A 21,624-nucleotide genomic window follows, 5' to 3' on the forward strand; every position below is an offset into this window, starting at 1 on the left:
CATTTCTTTAAAATGCTTTATCTTAAATGCGCGAAGAAGTCAGATGAGGACGGCCTGCATAATAAAATTTCGAATGGAACAAAATGAGCGTTTGGCTTCTTGTATACACGAGACTCGACTTGCTGTTTTGTCATACTTCTCCGTGCCTCCCTGAAAGAACATTGCGTCTGCCACCGCAAGGATGCGAGCTTGGACCTCGCAGTTGCGACAGAGCGATCGCTGGCGTCGTGGCCGATCCAGGCATTGTGTCATCCGTCACGGCTGGGATAGCGTAAGGAAGGCAACCGTGGCGTTTCATTTCGCATACCGCGCAACTCGGCCAGATCGGGTCCAGCCGTGCCCTCCTACAGATCCAGCGGCGGTCCAGGGACAGCTGCCCCGAAAAGTGCATTCTTGCCGAGACGCCAGCGCTCTGCGCTATAATACATTCTGCTAGTTTCAACTGCCGCCCATTGTGATTCGGGGACAACAATAGTGGCCGTCCAAGACGCGGATTTTACTGACAGCCCTATGCCTCTGAGAGACAACGGCGAACGACGATTAGAAGTACAACCTACGCCGTAGCTCTCCGCGGTGCGCGACCTTGTATGACAAGTGGAGAGAGGGCTCGCGCCTGATGGATTCCCTACAGGCCCGGGCAAGCGATTCAGAACCGAGCAGGCACTAATTCCTGTCCTGCGGCGCAGGCCGTCGATTGACGGGTTCTGCATGACGAGCACCCCTAGGAGGCTGCTGGAGCGACCGTGTTGCTTGAAGCGGGTTCGAACTCAATCACGCCAGTGTGTCGTAGAGCGCTCCTGTTGCTGTAGGAATGTCTCGGCAAACGTCCTGCGCTGTGGTCGACGGTGAGGCGTGCCTCCAGCGTTAACATGCTGATGAGAAAGGACTTCGCAGGTTAATGTATAAGCCGGGGGGGGGGGGGGGGAGCGGGGGTGGGGGAGGGGAGCGTAGAGAACTGAAAAACACGTTAGTGGTCGGACAGCCTTACAATCGTACAAGGACTAGCGCCGCTCACCGGTGGTTCACTGAAATTGAGTGATGATTTCAGTGAACAAGGCACATGACAAAGCTTTGTCCAAGACGCTTTTACTAGGACAAAGGCGGAAAACGCACCGTCTGTGGAATATGCTTGGACTTCTCTCAACCCGTTATACGCCAGGCATTGCACACCAGTAGTTCCAGAGAAAACTGTGAAGCAATACGTGCTCTCATAAGGCGTCTGATTGACGATGATCCGAAGTTGGCGTCGTGCCCGTTACGAAGCCTACAAAACACACTGGCAATGGGGCGAAGCGGCCGCGTCTCGGGGCCGCACTAGATATTTAATAAGAATGTTTGGCATTGGAGCAGAAAATTTAGCTGACGATTGTGACGTCATCACTGAGAACGGCTGCCGGGGCGAAGAGCAACTTCTCTGCATGGTTGCAGCGCTCGGTAATTGAGATCGGGTAATGCGACACTTCGGCATTGGCCAGACAAAGTGCTGACGGCAACTGCATATGTGTCCTGCACCTCGGCCTGTTCACTACCAAAGTCTCTTTGTCATTTACTTAACTAAATAATGGGCGCTATAACGGAAAGCTTTTCTACTCCAATTCTGCAATCACCCCTCCATGATTGGTCAAAAAATTTTCGGGCCACCGCCATTTCGCCTGTCTTTCATACGACTTCACGATAACTGCGAAAACGCGCCATCTGATTTCAGAAATCAGAAATGTTTTTATTTTTAACGAACTTTGTTGGGGTGTCCTCTGCAGGCGAAAAGCTGCGACATACAGCTTGATGTGTGCACACTAATTGTGCGTGATTAGACCAACGAAATAAAAATAATTATTCCTCATTCGACGCCTTTTTCGCCACAATACTCTGCCATTGATCAAACGTTCTCGGGCTGCGCCCACTTCGCTTGTCTGTCACGCGACGTCACAAAACCGCGATAACTCATAGCGTCAAAGTGGCGTACGCGTACGGGCGAAATGCGAAAACACCCGTGTACTTAGATTTAGGTGCACGTTAAAGATCCCCAGGTGGTCAGAATTTCCGGAGTCCTCCTCTACAGCGTGCCTCATAATCAGAAAGTTGTTTTAGCGCGTGAAACCCCATAATTTAATTTGTTAACTCTTCTTTGCTGAGAATCCCGTTCTGGAGGCGTTTCTAACGTTTCTTTGCACGCCGCCGCGGTGTTAGACTAGCAACCGCAAGCTAAGTAAAGGAAAGCGGATCAATCAGACGCCGGCAGCACCCTCTTCATCCGGGTATCTGCTTTCACTGTGCTGGCTCGGCCCCATGCATGGAAACCCTCTATACTTGAGCGTTATCCTCGCCTCTTGTCAGGCAATTCGATAAGGAAATCTGCTCAATGTAGGCATTGTTATTCGCTATGAAAGCAAAAAAAAAGTGTCCTCCTATAAGCGAAGAGCGCGGTTGATTGGGCTTTTCAAACAACGCTGCGTGTTACCACCCGATGCTTGCGTCAGTGGTTGCGTAAATTTAACGTCATGAGATTAGAGTAAAAAGATTGGAATGGTGTAAGTTATAGAGCCCCCTTAAATCTCAATGGAACGCTGTTTTAGTGTTTATATTGGTCTATCTAATTTGGCGAGCATATTGCACTATCCGCCACATGTAAAGTTCGGGTTCAAGCGATTTCTGCATGAAAACCTTTCTTTGTGGTTGTCGCTGTTCGTTCGTTCGTTTTGTTCACTAACAAACCGAAGGCAGCTGCGGCACGTGTTCGACGAATGCGTCACGAATGCTGCGCTTGCATGCACGCACGAATAAAGCACAGCTTCACAAGGCTCGACAACGAACTGCATTTGTCGGTATTCTTCCAGGTACTTCGAACGAACGCCAAGGGACATCATAACGCTGCAGACTGGCGACGCGGCAGCTTAGGGATGCACTTTGTGCGTAGTATACGGCGGGGGGAGAGAGACAAAAGGGAGGGAGGTTAGCCAGTGTATGGCGGGAAACCGCGCTTTTACTCTGCCGTAAATGTATAGTAAATGCACGCCTCCCCCCTTGGCGCCAGCAGTGCACTCCAGCCGTCTCTCGTACGTCCAGTCCATTTCCTCCGGCATACGTATGTGGCCGGCGTGGTTCATCACCCCCGTTCTTCCCTTATGGTCCGAGGCGTCAGCAGGTGAGACACGTCGTGTCTCGGAGCGGTGTTGGTCTGAGCCGCACGTGCAGTGGAAGGAGAGGGGAAAGCACAGGCTGACCTGTTGCACGCCGTTTCAACCCCACTTCAAAAGGGCCGCCGCTCTGGGGCATCGGCGGGGCTCTGCCAGGTTTACAGGCAAGGCGTCCAGAGAGGATTCCTCGGCTCAGCTCTCCTAGCCATTTTTTTCTTTCTTTCTTTCCTTTTTTTTCTTCCTCTGGATTCTCGGTGTGTGCCTGCGTGCGTTTGTTGCGCCAGCGCCGCTGTTGCAGACGAGTCGTAGCACGCGGTGCGATCCAGACGCGCCGCATTACCGTATGGGCGTCGGCCGCCGCTACGCAGACGAACCCCCTGCGACGCGCTGCCGATGCCGACGGTTCGTTTGTTGGCTGTGTGTGCCACTCGAAACGGTGCAATGTAGTGGAGCCTGCATGGTGTGCTGCGGCGATCGCAGCGCGGGAGAAAGTAGTGCAGCGTTTCGGCGGTTCTTATAAGACGATTTTTTGTTTTGTATTAGCTCATGCCCTTGGTGTTAGACTCTTGATGTTAAACTTTGCTCGAGACATCGCGAGGATATCTATTCAAATTGCAAACTATTACAATTCCGCGGAGCGCAGCTATTTGGAATACTATCGTGAGAGATTTACAACTGCTTGAAGTTGTGGGAGCGCTATAGCATGTTCTAGACCATGCGAAAACGTTTAACTGCCTTAACGTTGGCCAATGTTCCTAACAGACTCAAGTATTTCTAATTGTGAATCGACTCATGGTGCCCATCACAGACTGAAGAGACTGGTACTAGAAACCGGTACATTTATTAACTTTCCTGCTTTTATCTGCGGTCTTCAACATTCTGGGCGGATTACTACAGTGCTTCGGCATGCCCTCTGATTGGTTCTAAGTTAGCTCCGATTCTCCATGTTTCTCAGTATACTGTGCCGATCGCTGAACGTTTCCATCTGATCCCTGACAGTGATGAATATCTCTTATTGTACGTAAAATACAAACAAACTAACAACACCCATAAAGAAAAGAACACTCGCCTAACGGAGAGCTATAACTCGCCACTGTAACCCGGGGAAACGTAGCGATTTCTTCCTTTTCCCCCGACAAGCCAGCTAGGGTGTCATTAGTCAGCGGCGCCGTTTGCTTCATTTATCCACCTACAGGCGTCGCAACAACTGGGCCATTTTTAAGCGTTGCTCCACTCAGAGCGCCATTTCTTGGGGTGTGTGCGGAGAGCTCTTTCGCAACCGGCGGCGTGATATCGAAGACCTCCCCTACCCTCCACGGTGCTGCACCGTTTTGAAGCGTGCAAGCTTCTGGCGCGCCGCCACCGCGCCGCCGCCTTCTCTTTGTCCGGCGAGAGAAATCCTCCGGGGAATGCTCTTGCAGCCCGGGTTATATGGCCCATTAGCGACGACGGAAAACTGTTCCGACCGCGCGTCGTCCATTGAAAGTGCCGTGAGCGATGGCTTAGGTCGAAGAAGACGCTTTGAGGACAGCCGCCACGCTCGCTCGCTGGCTGCGGACTGTAGATCATGCCTGCACGTTCGACGAGGGGAAGGAGCGACGCGAGAAACGCCGCGGCTGGATTCGAAGAGACACGTGTTTATACCTGAGCGGAAGCTTCGGGCACAGTGGCGCGCGCGGCTCGCTGGTGGGGCCCAGATATCGCGGCCCTCCACCGCGGGTGGTCCTCTCCGATTCCCGGGAGGTTTCACTCTCGACGGGCCCGCTCATCTCGTAGCGTCTCGCGCGCCCGGGGCATCTTATTCCATTGTGTCCTCTGCTGCGCAGAGCTTCGGCGTGTAATAGCGGGCTCGCGAATAAAAATGCGGGGAAATTCTGTCACTATGTCGCGCAGGTGCTCTCGTGCCTGAAACCGAGGGACAAATGCGTCCGCGATTTGGCTCGGGTTGTCGGAAGTCGCTGTTGCAGTACACGTTCCGGTGGCGGTGCGGTGACGAGGCACTGTCCCCTGATAGTCGCTTCTCACAGTCTGCATGAGCCACGTTTAGTGTGCTTTCTTATCTATACGGACTGTATACGTTTAGGCTTGCAATCTCGCTGTAGGGACTCGCTTTAGGAACAGCCTTGCACTTTTGGGTGTCGCTTCTCCCAGCATCTCATAAAGTGCGTGTTATTTCAGAACGCCGCACACATTAGGAACGCTGCCGTGAATCGAGTATTGTGTCACTGCATGGCATGTAGGAACAGGTGTCCTGTCGCTGAGAAGGCGTGCCGTCCACGCCAAGCAATCTACGCAAGCGCGCTCGTGATGGGTTTAACATGGCGGGGCTGAATCCGTCCGTACCAGGCGACGCGTCGGGCCCTGTGCCGGAACCGGATGCAGGGCTCACTATACTCCTCTATTAATGCCTGTGCACTGAATCGAAAATTCCAGAACCCTGCCGTTTTCGTGACCTCTTGGGCGTCGTGGATCCAGTTCTTCAACGCATCAGCTTTGGCGCCACGCTCACAACGCGGTAATAAATACTAATAGTGCTATTACCTGCGGTTTTACGGCTCGCCGCAGCTGCAGATTATTGGAGAGGCTTAAAGCGTAATAGCCTCGTGATCTAGGTCACATGTGCGCCGGAATACGCGCGCGCATCGGTGTGAGCGACGCAATGCGAGAGCGTGACGGTGGTGCCCGAGTCATTTGACCCGCGCATAACAGCATCCATGCTTGTGCCGCCACCCACCCTCGAGCACTCGTGGTTGTTGTTGTTCATGCTTTGTGTTTTTCCTGTGATAAAGCTTTGCCGACTCGTTTTTGAGCTCGGAGGTCGTGCTTTGAAATGGAGAAGAGTTTTTTTTTCTTTTTGTTTAAAACATAAAATGTCGTTGAAACAGGACACAGTACGGCTGTGATACGGTGTCCGCTTGTACTTAAATATTCTTAAACATCTTCCACCTGAGATGCTTAACAATTTTGTAGCAGAAAGATTGCGGATTGGGCTAGCTGAAAGGCATTCGTGATGATCAGCGGGCAGGAAGGAGAATAGGAAAACAATTCTTGTCCCGTGTCTTGAGATTCTTGCATTCGTCTTCGTGCTCGCTGATACGCACGAACTTTACAGCCAACTAATACAGAGCAAACTTGGTTTGCGTGGAAGAAGCCGCGGAAGGTGCAGGGGTGGCTGCTGGAAAGTTGCCCCTCTCTTCCAGACGGCGCCGCGCCCGCGTCACCGCACAGTTCTAAAGCTTCCCGTTGTTTTCCTTGCCGCAGGAACGGCGATTCACCACCGTCGTCGGGAGGCGTCTCGACCCGGGAGAGCCTGTGGCAGAAGGCCTCCTCGCTGCGCCAGTCGCTGCGGGGCCGCAGCAGCCGCCACGATGGGACTCCCGGCACCAGCGGCTCCTCGAACCGGCGGCCGGCCTCGCTCTACCTGGCCGACTCGTCGTCCCGCTGCTCCAAGTCGCGCCAGTCGCTGCGCCGCGAGTGGGGCTCGCAGCGGGACCTGTCGCGCGAGAAACGCCACGCCGCCGCCGCCTCGCTGCCCCAACAGCAGCAGCAGCAGTCACAACATCATCAGCAGCAACAGTCGTGCGACGCCGGCTCGGACCAGGAGCCGGACACCGCGTGGTCCTCGACGTGGACGTTGCCGGACAGCGGCAGCGTGCCGCTACCGCCCAAGCAGCGCTCGCCGCGCAAGTTGACCAAGGACTCGGGCTACGAGACGAGCGGCGGCGGCGGCGGCGGCGGCGGAGCTCACGGGGAACCCGACTACGTCAACAGGGAGTGGGTGTCCCGCGCCCCCAGTCCGCCACCGTCGGGGTCCGGCCAGACGTCGTGCTCCTCGTCCGGCACCCCGTCGGGTCCGGCCATTATCGGAACAACTAGTCCCGTCGGCGCTGGTGGCGCGACGTGAGTTTGCTGGTTGTTTTCTTTTGTTGCGTCTCGCGGCGGCGCACGAAGACGCGCGTGCACTGTGCAGAGCGAGCAGCGTTCGTTTAGAAATTCTGTCCTGCGAATACCGCAGGCGGACGTGCAGTTGGCTCCGGCTACGTAACGTAGATTTGAGCTGTGGTAAGGCCTGTTCGCTATATAGCAAATAATAACAAAGTAGAAGGGCTTGGTCACCGATCAGTGCAATAACTTCATTAGTGCTAACTCCGCTATTTGTTCATTAATGTCCCGTTGTGGGTATGCAGGTCGTGGCGTCCCATGTAAGGTTTCCAACTCTCTAGTGGACGAAGTCGGGACAGGCTCATGACGGGTGCATTGGGGGAGGGGGGGGGGGTGAAGGGCAGGAGCCACGGGCTGCACCTGCAACAAACCTGCAGAAAATGTTTTTTAGTCCTGCCATGTCGCGATTTACAAGAAAAGTGCAGTAGTTGCCTGGCTAACGCAACTGCCAATACAAAGAAAGGTATACTGTAAATGGAACTAGAACCACGACAAAAACGAAACTACCTTTATGTGTAAAACTATTAAACAGAAGACAAAAGAAATAAAGGAACGCGCAACTGAGCCGTCAGGCGTGCTATAAGAAGAAAAGCTGGTGTAATATTGATTGTTAATCGGAATCAAAAACCAAATGTCCAGACATGTGGCTGTCGCGACTGGATCAAGTCGGAACTCGGGGCTTTTACTCAAAAGTCGAGACGGTCCCGCTAAATTCAGGACGGTTGGCAACTCTGGTCACATGTGAAGTGCTCCTAAGATAAACCTCTTAATGTGCATTTCGGACTCCGGCCGAAACGCAGAAAATTAAGTAGAGTTTTCTTTCTTTCTATATTTTTTTTTGGTACGTGCGTTCTCAACCTACATACAAGTGCCCGTTAAACTACCGGATCCCGACAGATTCTCACGGCTACCCGGGAGGCGTGATAAGCTAAGACAAACTAGAGGAAGAAGAAGAAGAAATAAAAGAGGTGGTTGTGTGCGCCGTAAGCAACGAGGTCCGTTTCTTAGCAGGTTAGCTCGCTGCACTGAAAATGTCTCTTCGGGCGGCCTAAAGAAAAGAATAACAAAGCAACAACAGGAAAAACCGAGATACATGTCGTCATGATTCACAATACAGAAGCATCCTCAGTCACCAATATGTAAAGGTTGCGAGCGAGATGATAACGAGATATTCATAACCAAAATGAAGTCTGGCCTTCAGCCAAGATTGTCCCGGCCTGTCTGTGCCACCAGATTACATCAAGTTGTGGCACTGAGAACTTTAGCGGCAATAATATTGGGATCAAATGCAAATATAGTAAATGAGGAAGGAGAGTACGTAATTTTGATAGTTAACTAGTGCTACAGTAAGCTGACCGAGGACTGCCGAACAGGGATTTCTTTAATGCAGGCAGCGTTTTCTTTTCGCGCTCCCATGGCCACGAGACGCCGTTGTCATAACGGCGTTTGTTAAAATCTCGCCTTTATCATCGTGCCCATCCCTTACTAACGACAACCTCGCAGCCTGCATGTCTTACTGCTGTACGCGCATGTAGTCGACGTAAAACGCGAAACCGCGTTGCCTCCAGAGCAACAATGGACTTGCTCAGTGTAAGGCTTCATTGTCACGTGAGAGCTTACGAGACAACTGAACGGAAGCCTTTAACCGGAACCCTGTGCATGCCATCAGGAAGTCACCGTTTCTTGTTTGTTTCTTGTAACGTAAGCGGGACACAGCTTACCCTATATGCACACGCTTCGCCCTCGCCACGTTGTTCTTTCCTTCCTTTCTGCACTGACTCCGCATAACCCGCCCGCAGCCGCCATAGCGGAAACTGGAAACCTTCCGACGCGCGCAAGTTTTGCACAATCGATGACCGCCGCGCGCGCTCATCGGTTGTCCCAACGTTCTCTCGATTACGGCTACTTACCACCTCGTCGACGATCTTCCTCATCAGCCGCGCGAGCAATTATGCGTTCAGGAAGCGCTTTTAGTCTTTCTTCGGCGGGCGGACAGCTGCTCGCACATGCGGCCTTCTTCCAATTAAGGCGAGCTCCTTTTATTCTGGGCTCGAACAATGGAGCGACCGACCGGTCGGCGCCGCTATCTCCGGACCCGATCAGCTGTGCGGCGGCGGCGGTAGTTGCGGGCCGTGTGCAATGGGCCCGCCATTCCTTGCGCGGCGCAATCATCTCAGTGGCGTCGCCCGGGCTGGCCAGTTTAAATCCGTGGCCGCGAGAAATGAACTGATTGGCCCGAAGCCCCCTCTCGTATACGTGGGGAAAGAAAGGAGAGAAATAAAAAAAAATAATGCGGCGAGAGATTGCTTGGTTCAACTAACGAGGGAAGGAGAGAAGGACGTTCGTTTCGTCCCCTTTGATCGACGTCACTGTCTGTGGGTTAGGTAACCGCGTTGTTTTTGTTCAGTTTGTCGTTGCGTTCATCTTCGAAAAACGTGACAGGATGAATGATGCACTGTGTGTCGCAAAGATCGCAGTGAGGTTCTGAGAGTTCTCGCACTTTGTTTCGCTGCTGTTATAACGGTGGGTCGCTATAAGCCGCGCCGTCCGAATTGCGAATATGATATCCCAAAAGCGGGGGCAAGGAAGAAACGAAAACCCGGCGACGGCAAGGGAAGACAAGAGCATAGCGCTGGCCGATTGCTTACCTGTCTTCGTCAATTCTTGCGATAAAATGAATAATGCATTTCGAAGAAGCACGAGCTCTAACGCGCTCAAGGGTGCACATTCTGCAACATGCATTACCAGCAGTGGCGTTATTAATTATTACGTTTCACTTTCTTCTTTCGTTACCTTTCTCATAATAATCAATCAACATTATGGAGGCTGGATTGATTTTGCCTATGCTGGTGCGGTGTGGGCACAGTAACGATATCCATGTTGAAATTACCTGAGCGGAAGCGAGCGGGACCAAAACGTGCGTAATACACGAAACGCCAGCGCTTGGCCACATCTAAACTGTATTTAAACGTCGATTTGTGCCAACCCGCCTTGGTTGCTCAGCGGCTTCGGTGTTGGGTCGCTGAGCACTAGGTAGCGAGATCGAATGCCGGCCACAGGCGGCCGCATTTCAATGAAGGCGAAATGCGAAAACACCCGTCTACTTGTGTTTGGGCACGCCTTAAAGAACCCCATGGTGGTCCAAATTTCCGGAGTCCCCCACTACGGCGTGCTTCATAATCAGATCGTGATTTTGGCGCGTAAAACCCCATAATTTATATTGTACCAACTTGTATACTCGTCTAACGCTTCTATAGTTAGCCGCGAACGACCATAGGCGCTATCAATTCAAAGCGGCAATACATGGAACGTTGTAGGGGTTGGAGGACGGACTCCGGGATGAAAACCCACAAACTTGGGAGGATTTATTTACATATTATACAGGAGAGGTGAGCGTCAGGTAACAGTAGTACATTCATTACGGGCCGGCAGCAACTCGGACGCTGCGGCCCGCGGCAAGAAGTTCGAGAGAGGTGAAACAGGGAATCAGGGCATGTCCCAGAATGCTCAGGTCTCTCTGGAAGGCTTCTTATAAACCCTTCGAGCACTGCAAGTCACGTCATGTTTGACCAATGGGAGAGTCCACTCCGATGACGCCACTTTCAGCCAATGGTAGGCGCCCGTGTCGTGGTGTCACACCTGGCGGCTTGCTGCGGTCTTGCATCGCAGACTGGCAATGCACTTCGAACAAAGAGAAGGGGAGGGCTGCACCTGCTTCATTGTCGGATGCCCACCTGCTAATCCCGGCGGCGCACGAACTTGTTGGCATGTAAACTCGTTGCCTTAAACTTGTCTGCTCGGCCGCTTCTCTGGAATGCGCTTTCCTGCTTCTGCATTCCTCAATTAGCTGTGCTGCAATCCGATGTGGTCTGGGGAACTCGAAGTAATCGCAGGAACCAGCTCCATATCTAACAGCTCGTCCTCGCCCCGGTTGTTCTGAATGGCCGGTGAACTCAATTCGCTGGCCATGAGGAACGCTGAAAGAAGCTGCAGGGTACTGGGGTCGAGCCACCTTTGACAACCCTCGGGATCCTGGGGCCTGGAGAACATACGTCAAACAAACCAAATAACACAGCGCTGCCCCACGTGTAAGCGCAGGCTCTTCACCCCTGACTCGCCAGGCTATTACTGAGTCAAAATGAACCCTGATCTTTTAGTTCCCCAATTTCGACAAAACAGTTGTAACCACCCTTCCAAACAGCTATCCATTTCTCCTCGATTGCCGACAAGACCAGAGTACTATTGTTGTTGCAAAACAAAAGGGTCGTTGACGATGCAAACAACAAATGAAAACAGCCGAACATAACTTAAGTGGCCTAACTACACGAACAGCATGTTTCCAATCTATCGCAGTGGCGTACTTATCGCACGTATTGGCGCCACTGAATAATCTGGTCAACCTCACAAGTACGTAATCACAAGCGCACTAGCCTTGTGGTCACTAAACAGAACGCGTACTTGCGTTGTAGGCAAACTCTTCATTACGCTTACTCACGTTTCTTCCTTTAGTCCATCTAGGACACGTGACATAAACGAACAATTAAACTTGCGGGACTTACACACTCCGCAGAACCCTTAAAATAATGCGTCTTTTAATAACTCGTTCCACGCGTACTTATAAGAGAAGTCAGAATACGGCTGCCCTCCACACACACTAGCAACCCAGTCATAAAGTCTGCTTCCTTCCGTCCACACAGGACACGCGCTAATGGAACTAAGAACGCTTCTCCGTGCAAATCATGCACTCACTCAAATCTACGCGCTTAACCTTACAAAATTCAAAAACGCTTAAAAAGGAAGAAGGTTAAATAACACACGCGCTTTACCATAGGCCTTTCGACGATAACCTTGACCTTAAGGTTACTCACAAACAAACAAAAAAAGCCTATCTACTTATTAATGAGCATCTCGCGAGACTACATGTTTACACAAACCTCATCTTTCAAATCTCGAGCTTCTCAAACGAAAACACAAACAAAGCTCATACCTTTACATATTGAAAGAAATCCTAGTCTCAAATCGCGAAAACATTCCGATGCTCAAAATAACAAACAAAACACTTCATTTCTACGGAAGCGCTCTTGGCCTCCCTTTCCAAACGTTTTCGACTGACTCATACTTTCAGTCTCACTCGAGGTGGGCGCAGCTTGAAAGCCACTCTGGCTACGGAGGGACAAAAAAAGGGCTGATTCACTATCAGCTCCCCCAAGACGTTACGGTCTCCTGCCAATTTGCGTCCCCGCGCCCCGCTTTCAACACGAACTCGATTGACCGCGTCGCTACTCCCCACCTGGTCTCGTCCTGCCACCTTGCGTTTCTTCGAACTGCACGCTGAGCTGTGAAAAGAACTACGGAACGACGAGCAGCTTAACTGCCTCGTGCCCTTTTTCCGCGTCCGTGCAGAACATTCTTCGCGGTCCCCCTTTGACCTGTGGCTCGAACGTTTTGGATGCGTCAACATCGTCCTTGACGACCGCATCTTTTTCCTTGCGCCCTGCCCTCTTTGGTTTCTCGCCATCTTTGGCGGCGCTACATTAATTACCGCGTTCCTATCTTTAGGGCGCTTCTTCCTGCGGCGCTTTCTCTTCGCACTCGCTTTCATGTCGCCTTCTCGTGCCTCGTGCTGGCCGGTACACATTTCGTCGGCCCGGATCGGTCTCTTACCCGCACAGTCTGAGTGATTTACATTTAAATCTACTCTCACTTTGCCTCGACTGGCGGACAGCTCAACCGACTCTGGCACAATGCAGTAGGCTTTACTCGAGTAAGACAACTCGCACTCTTGCGAACTGCCCTCTACTACATTGCCCAGCTCACGCTGTGAATCGGCACACAGCCCGTCGGTATCGCTCGCTGTCTCACGCGCACAGTCCGAATGATTAACGACTGAATCATCCCTCTCTAGGCTATCTAGACTGGCGGAGAGCCGCACCGATCCCTGGACAATGCAGTTGTTCTCTCGTGAGCTACGGAGCTCGCCACCCCGAGAACTATTCTCAACTGCATCGTCCAGCTCGCACTTCACTTCTGCACGCAGATCTGGCTCTACATGGGTGCTCGCGTCTGTCGGGTCAGCAGTACCCTGTTCTTCGCTAGCAACTTCGCTAACATTACCAGCGACGCACACGCTCGGTAACTGTGCCAATTTGTTCGCAGCTGGCCTAGCTGTCTCCACAGTCATCTGTTGGCACAGCACCTCGTCGCTCTCCTTGCGGCCTTTAACGGCCTCTGTTGCCACTAAGGCATCGTTAGCAGCTAGCCTTTTCCCTTCACTTATTAATCGGCAGCCAATCTCACAGGCACTACTCTTTTTGTCGGCTTCTGGCGAAAATCTGCTAGATGCTTCCTCATTCTTTCGCTCTGTGCTACCTACAGAATTCTCAGACAGCCGTTGTCTCTGTGCCAATAACTGATCACAATACTGTAGCTCTTTGATCAGTGCTGCCTTCTCTCTCTCATACTTTTCCTCTCGCTCACGTTCGCGTTCATTCTCACGTCCGTGACGCTCACACCTCAGAGTAAGTTCTTGAAGCTCCTGCTTCCGTTCATTCTCGCGTTCTTCACGCTGACGCTCACTCCTAAGCTCACGACGCTCTCGCAAACGTACACGACGCACACGCTCCCGTGGCTCCTGTATCACCTCCCAAGCAAGCTCAATGCTTTTGTCATCATTGCCACTATCGTTAATCGCCTTTATGATAGCTGGCGTTTCCATCCGTTCGTCCGCCTCAACTCCCAAATCGTCGCACACCAACAACAAATCTAACCTCGTCAACCTTCTAAGATCCATGGCAGCTGCCCCGACAGGTGGTTAAAACTGTTTTCCTTAATTAATTTGTGCAAACACACAATGCAACAAACTCCCGATTCCCAGAACTATCAAAATTGAACACACAACCTTTGAGTCTGGCGAATCATAAGGAAAAAAAACCACGCGCTCACTTACGGTTACAGCACCCTGCCATCCGGTTCATTCGTCCGCTGTTGCCGGTTCCTCCGGACTCCCTGGGTCGAAGGCTCGCTCCTTCTTCGCTACTCCCAGTTTCTTCGGACCTCTTTCGACGAAGGCTCTCTCTTCGTCGCTCTTCCCGGTTCCTTAGGATCTCTCTTGACGAAGGTTTATCCGTAGCGCTGCCACCAGCTGATGCATTCGGAGGCGATCCTACCGCTGCCAACCAGATGTAGGGATGAGAACCCCAAAACTTGGGAGGGATTTTATTCTACATTATGTACAGGGGACGTGAGCGTCAATTAACAGTCGTACAGACATTACGGGCCGGCAGCAACTCGGACGCTGCGGCCCGCGGCAAGAAGTTCGAGAGAGGTGAAACAGGGAATCAGGGCATGTCCCAGAATGCTCAGGTCTCTCTGGAAGGCTTCTTATAAACCCTTCGAGCACTGCAAGTCACGTCATGTTTGACCAATGGGAGAGTCCACTCCGATGACGCCACTTTCAGCCAATGGTAGGCGCCCGTGTCGTGGTGTCACACCTGGCGGCTTGCTGCGGTCTTGCATCGCAGACTGGCAATGCACTTCGAACAAAGAGAAGGGGAGGGCTGCACCTGCTTCATTGTCGGATGCCCACCTGCTAATCCCGGCGGCGCACGAACTTGTTGGCATGTAAACTCGTTGCCTTAAACTTGTCTGCTCGGCCGCTTCTCTGGAATGCGCTTTCCTGCTTCTGCATTCCTCAATTAGCTGTGCTGCAATCCGATGTGGTCTGGGGAACTCGAAGTAATCGCAGGAACCAGCTCCATATCTAACAACGTATATTTCGGCCCAGCGTCACTGCGTCTACTTCACGCCGCTTGATGCGCACGCTGTAATCAGAGCAGAATTGGCTTCCCTCTGGCGTTGTAACACTTACGGGCTGTGCTTAAGCTGCCAGCCAAATGGACCCTCCCCGCCTTTCTGTGCGTTCCCTTATTTTGGTCGTGATTACAGTGTCGGTCGGCACCGCGTGGCTTGCAACTGCCGAGCGCAGAGACTCCGCGAAGCCACAGGTGTGCGCTTCGGGTGCATGGGTGCCGCCCCGGTTCTTTTGTCGACAGCGGCGATTCGCCGCGCGGTGAACGAGAGCCGGAAGCGGAACACATGCAAGGCAGTGACTGGCTTCAAGTGCAGGTAACGAACGCAACGTCGAACCCTTATGGCCATACGGACGCGGCGCGGATCGAAATGTGAGATTATGCGCGCAGGAAGTTCACGCAGTATAACGTCGAAAGAATAAGAGAAGCAGCGGCAGCTAATACAAGTACCGAGTTTAGGGGCGTTTATTAATAGCTTCTTACGTTGTGCTCATCAGCTGGCACGGAGTAGTATAGGCCGGCGGTTTTTCGGCGTGGCGGGCGACCTTATCTGAATTGAGCCCGTTAATCACCGATGTAGAGTAGCTGCCGCCGCGCCACGAGCCTGCGAATGGTTTGCAGTGTATCGCGACGCGCATGCGTATAACCGCGGCTGCAATGTCGTGTATATATATATATACACACACGCGCTACGATAAGCGCTCGTTGTATTCTTGAACGACTACTTGGAACGATTCCAGAATGCGAGCGTATAGCGTTTCAAGTACGGGTACAACGCGGTGAGCCTTCAGCAAAGGAATTCGAGCGTTGCGTGGCGTGACTGATGGCTTGCGGTGCATGGCTGTCTGGGGCACGCGCTTGCCCGCTGCGCGATTAGCGAAACGGCCGAGAGGGGAATGCAAATGAACTATTAGTCGCACTGGGGTCGACAACGCATTCCTGGACACGTATTTTGCAACGATTCCTTGGCGACCACTTCTTGATTTTTGATTACCAGGGTCACCAGCTCGCATGAAGCCGCGCCACCGCTTTCACTGGGTTCGGCCTCACCAGATGGACGGATAGTATGAAGACAATGAAATTGATATATATATATATATATATATATATATATATATATATATATATATATATATATATATATATATATATATATATATATATATATATATATATATATATATATATATATATATATATATATATATATATATATATATCTTGCGCGGCTGTAGGAGACGTTGTATTGGAGTGTTGCGCGGGTTAATTTTGTCCCCTCGGGGCTCGTTAAGGTGCACCGATAGTACTGTATGTGGGCGTTTTTTTCATTCCGCTCCCATATATGAATGGCGCCGCATGCCGAGAATCGAACCTACAATTCTTGCTCGGTAGCGCACCTCGAGGTCACCTATAGAGTGCGAAAAACTTTGCAGGCGGTGGCCTAATATAAAGAATCCGGTTGAAGCGATAGCGAATAAGATGGTCGCGTTACTTACTATCTTTTACAAGAAAAATAAGGAAGTGTACCATTCCAGTCAAAGCAGAACATTAATCAGAGCGCGAACATCATAGAGAAAGCACAGAAGACTGAGCACGTAAGCGCTGAATGAAGAGCAGTTATTCGAGGGAGAAATTGTCATACACTCGTCAACTGGGTCATCTTGGTCCTGAGACCAGTCCGTGTTCAAGTGAGGGTGGCTGTAACAATCATAACGCTGTCCCCATAGCGTGCATAACCAGTCGCTAATTGTCACCGACACGCGCAACTGCGACAGTCTCGGTCGTCCAAGCGCCGCGCTCTCGAAGATCACGTGCGTACGCCCGGCTACGAGCTGTTTCATTTGCGACTCAACTGATTGCGTGTCCCGGAGGCGATGACTCGACTGATTTACTCTCCGGGCCGCGCTGCTTAACCATTCACGCGTCTCCCTTCACCCCGCGAGTATGGCGATGCCCTGCGCATCCCACCGAGCTGGTTTTAATGCACGCGCCGTGAGCTGCGTACCCAAATCTCCCCGGGCGGACGTTAACGGCCAATTAAAACACCGTCATTCGTGGGCCGAAGCGGCGGCCATTAAACCGGCTCTCGCACCCTTCTCCCCTTCGCATACGCGCTTCCACGTCGCTTAATCGACAGCTCGCTGTACGCGCAACTGTCCCCACCTCCTCCCCTCCACCTGTACTGCGAGCAACGTGTTCCGAGGTGCTCCGTCAATTATTGATCCGTGCGGGGGTTGGCACGAGTGCTAAAGGTTGTCGCCTCCGAGTCGCTGTACTGTGCAGTAGCAGGTGCCACTGGAGCTGTTTGGCCCCAGATGAAGAGATAAAATGGAAAGACGCAGCCATTACTATTTCCCCCTCTCACAATTTCTACGATGTGTACGCAGGACAGAGCGGAACTTCCGTCTTCTCGATCCGAGGTAGAAAAGCCCCCAGTGTGGTTTCTTTCTCTATTTTTATGCAATAATGGACGTTTCCTGACTATAACACTCACGCGCAAAACATGAAATCCAGGAAGCGCCAGCGGTTACACTTAACTTTGCTTCCGCGGGCTGGTTCTTCGCTTCTGTCGTGGAGGAAAGATGATTGAGGGGAGAGAATGGATTGTTGGGTAAGCGTGAGTTGCTTCTGCAAATAATGGAGCCTAGGTCACCCTGTAGATATGAGAACAAGAGAGATGGAACCTGGCAAAAGTTTTATGATATCGAATCAATGAGCAATGGGCAATGAACGATGAGCAATGTGCAGCCGACGAATAGCAAAATCTGAGATGTTCGGGTAAGTAAGCTTTCCCACATTTAACTGCGTGGTAAAGCCCGCATTCCGTTAGCGTGCGGAGAATTCTCGAATAAAAGAACGGGGCCCTCTGTTCAGAGGAAGCTACGGATGCGTACATAAACAAAATTCGAAGAAAATACAGCACCATAAGCTCCACATTTGATAACCATATGCATTATATCGGCTCCTGTTAAAACACCGTATGATTGCGAGTGCTCACGTAGGAATATTGAACGTAGAGGCCAGGAGACTTGCCTCTTTAATATTTTGATGCTGTATTTGGTTCGATATTGTCATCCCTGGCTTGCTGCAAGCGCGCAAATACAGGAGAGGAGCGAGGATAACCGCTGCCATGTGCAGGTTTCTCGTACGTATTATTTGAAAGCTTTCTTGCTGGGACGAATTCCGTGGTACACGGCGAACAAGCATCGATATGGGAGTAAACGGGAATTTGGGACGGAAAAGGGGGCGTTGCAACCTCGGCACCATGTTGGGAATTCAAATTGTACTTTGAAGGGCGCGCAGTTTCGTATGAACAAAACTGGTAATGTCGATGGATTGCGTTAGCCTAGTTAGACTCGCGACCTGTGGTACGCGCGACGTGTTCGGACTCTCTCCGCACCAGCGGGATCATTTATCTTGCAGCGCCTGAATTTTAACGTAGCCAAAGCCAAAGCTAAAAGGCCCAGCATTCCGGTCAAGGAGAATTTGTTATTGCAGCGGCACCCCAACTGCCGCAGGCACTTCGCGCGTAACTCCGGTAGGAATGCCCTGACTGCCCAACGACAATTAAACAACCCGAGTTGGAGCACTCTTGCATTCGTGCGATGCATACTTCACAAGCAGGAACGTGCTTAATCATATGCGCGCTGTAGTTGGTGGTGGACCTTGACAGGCATTGTGCTGCGGTCTGCAGCGTGCGCTTACAATACGCACTGATAATCGCCCCTGATGAGAGGCAACTGAGAAAAAAAAAAAGAAATGAATTAAGTTCATCGTGTGTCGATAGAGACTCACTCTGACTTAACTTATGTGGGAATGTAGAAATCGACGTTCAAGTACAGTCTTTGTTAAATATCTCGAAGCCACCCGGCAACTGAGCTGTTGGCGCGTATATTTCGCCTGCAGAGCTCCGGTGGCACGCTTGACTCCCCGTGACTGATCATATCACGAGAAGCCAACAAACAAAGATACCAAGGAAAACATACGGGAAATTACTTGTACTTACTGATTGATTTAAATAAATGATAGATTAATTTTCAATGAAAGTGTGTTAAAGAACAACTTGCCGCAATTGGGGAACGATCCCACGTCTTCGCATTACGCATGCGATGCTCTGACCGAATGCGAAAACGTGGGATCGTTCCCCACCTGCGGCAAGTTGTTTTTTCATCCACTTTCATTGCCATTAATTTATCATTTGTTTAATTCAATCAGTAAGTACAAGTAATTTCCCCTGTGTTTTCCTGGTGTCCTTGTTTCTTGGCTTCTCATGGTATGATTAATAAAAATCGGGCCCCTCGGTTAACCCCCTTTCTTGTCGTTCCCCGTGACCGAGGCATTCGACAAGCACTGTCCTTGGCGTTTCAGTTTAGCTCGTTTTAGGGGCGTGCTAACATTGTAAATAAGAATCCAATAAGCCTTGCTATCCGGTTCGTATTCGATCTCAGGGTGCAGTATCGGACATTGTCGAGTATTCTTGTCTGCGGGTATGTATAGGCGATTGCAACACTTGTTCGAGTCTACCGTGAGAAAGACCGCGCGACTGTCCCGAATGATTCAGGAAGGCCGCAGTTGCTGCGCCGAGGCACCAACTACTGTGGGAACGCAGGGATAAGTTAACTTACGCCAAATAACTTAACGACATCCAATTAGGATGCCATCTAATTTAGGGAAATCGTTGTCTCGATTTTAGGCAGATTCATTTGTTGTTTGGCCGATCTCACCACAGATTTAAAGTGGTGTGCGATGCAGCAGTATTAAGCATAAACGCCATGCAAGCGATCTTGCGCGCGACATCGGCAAGCGATGCGATCGAGATGGCTGTTGCGTTCGCTCGTCGCCTACAAGTCGTGCCCCATGCGAGCGACGATTTTGAGCGACGACTTCCCGGTGTTGTCGGTATGAGGGCAGCAATATACGCGCTGACACTAGCGTGACGCGTGCTTTATTAATTTAACTTGATTTATTTTACTGTAAAAAGCAGCATAAAATATTTCTGAGGATCTTGCAGTAGGTTCTTATCCTTGCACGTATAACAGTTGAATCGTTCGCTCCTTCTGTCCGACGATCAGTAGTATTTGAGTGATATACATCCAGCTCCGCGCTATTATCTAGTCGCTCATAGCACTTCCGGGGCGACTTGCGACGAATTCTAGATTTCCGGAACCGAGCGATCGAGCGACAATACCCAGCGATCTGTTCAAGCGACGGCCCGTTTTGTCGCTCGAAGCCGTCAATCGTCGCCGTCGCGCACAAAATCGCTGTCATGGGGTTTAGCCTTTAAACGTATATGCTTCAGCGGACACAACACACTGGGCCCATCATGCGACGGCTCTGCACCTTTGTTTTTCGACTGTCGTTGTCACGGTGCACAAGTCTTGATCGCCCTTCAGTTGTTTCACATTTACAAGCTCCTCATTTGACAAGATGCTCACTTGTCAATGTATCATATTTATGAAATAATGTAAATAAGCCTTTTTTTTACCCGCACCCCCGCAAAGAGACTTGGGTTGTTGCTTCGAAACTATTGACAAAGTCACTACCCTCTTTTCTCATACTTTTTTTTTTCACTTTGGAGAATGTAGCAGTCTAATATCCAGAAAAAACGAAAAAAAAAAGCTTGTTGTAGGATATTTTGCGGCGAGTGAAGTATGTGCCGAACTCTGTAAGAGTCTTGCCCCTGGCGTAGTTATAGCATTCTGCTTGGAAGTCCGAGAAAATGTTAGCGCAGTCCCATATATATAGCTAGCGCGACCACAACCTCCCCCGCTTCCGTGATGGATATGTGGCGTTTGTTCTAACAAACAGCTTTGCGATGAATACGGGTGCGTGCCACGCGCTTGGTCACGTGGCTCTTGCATACAGGGCCCGATTAACCGCAACGACATAGCTATTTAGCTTCGGATCGGATCGGAAAACATTTATTGGGCTATATAAAAAAGATCTTCGCGGCTTCAGACGGCCTCTTCCATCTTCCGATGGATTCTTCTGTCTGCAATCACAGGGTTGGTGCCCTAGTCCAAGGCTACACTGAGTATGGCCAACCCGCGAGCTCGCTCTACTAGGCGCTTTTGGCCGTTCAAGCTTACGCTGGAAAGCATGCTCTCCCACTGTTCCGCACTCGGGTTTTTAATTTTATGGATAGTTGGGGACTCAATATTTTGACAGGCCCATGATATGTGGTATAGATCTGGTTTCTCTACGCACCATGGGCACTTAGCCTCATACTGTGTAGGGAAAATTTTATTGAGAAGGTTTAGATTCGGGAAAGTACCCGTCTGCAGTTGTCGCCATGCAACAGCATCCTCTCTGCTTAGATCCTTATGTGGAGGTGGGTACTTCAGTCTGACCCCTTTATAATAATTTAGGATATCTGAGTAGCCCATGGGTACTGACTCGGGTTCCTCAAGGCTGGATGTGTCGGACGCCCGGTTGGTATGCCCTCGAGCTATCCTATCCGCCTCTTGGTTCCCTGTTATGCCAGTGTGCCCTGGTACCCAGATTATGGTACTCTGAACTTTGTTTCCCGGGTCGCATGAGCAGATTAAAGGGGCCCTGAACCACCCCTAGGGCTCGGTGAAATAACATAGTCTGCGGGTAGCATACGCTGTTGTGAACATCTCGGCCAAGTTTTGCTGTCGTACGCGGTCCGTGGAGCTCGCAAGTGTAGCGCGAAGTCACCTTTCTCTTAAACGCTCTCGTTTCAAGAACCCCATGATCCTCGCTCTTTTCTGTGTGCT

General features: G+C 51.0%; 2 protein-coding genes across 9 annotated transcripts in view; one reads left to right on the forward strand and one right to left on the reverse strand.

Moving 5' to 3' along the window:
- Nucleotides 1-9,365, reverse strand: part of LOC135919544 (uncharacterized) — a 148,954-nt gene extending 139,589 nt beyond the window's left edge. For 2 of the 4 annotated variants that reach the window (XR_010569997.2, XM_065453440.2), the window contains exon 1: nucleotides 8,987-9,365. Coding sequence is in view for 2 of the 4 variants with exons in the window: in XM_065453440.2 (XP_065309512.1) it covers nucleotides 8,987-9,248 (262 nt within the window). In the remaining 2 variants the exon portion in view is untranslated. The remainder of the gene's footprint in view (nucleotides 1-8,986) is intronic. The other 2 variants (XR_010569998.2, XM_070535075.1) reach the window with 2 other exon arrangements.
- Nucleotides 1-21,624, forward strand: part of LOC135919543 (protein Shroom3-like) — a 612,939-nt gene that overhangs the window by 224,598 nt on the left and 366,717 nt on the right. For all 5 annotated transcript variants that reach the window (XM_065453435.2, XM_065453437.1, XM_065453436.1 and 2 more), the window contains one exon: nucleotides 6,396-7,034. In XM_065453435.2, coding sequence (XP_065309507.1) covers nucleotides 6,396-7,034 — 639 coding nt within the window. The remainder of the gene's footprint in view (nucleotides 1-6,395; nucleotides 7,035-21,624) is intronic.

Source organism: Dermacentor albipictus, chromosome 3 (assembly GCF_038994185.2).
Source record: "Dermacentor albipictus isolate Rhodes 1998 colony chromosome 3, USDA_Dalb.pri_finalv2, whole genome shotgun sequence".
Taxonomy (NCBI): Eukaryota; Metazoa; Arthropoda; class Arachnida; order Ixodida; family Ixodidae; genus Dermacentor; species Dermacentor albipictus.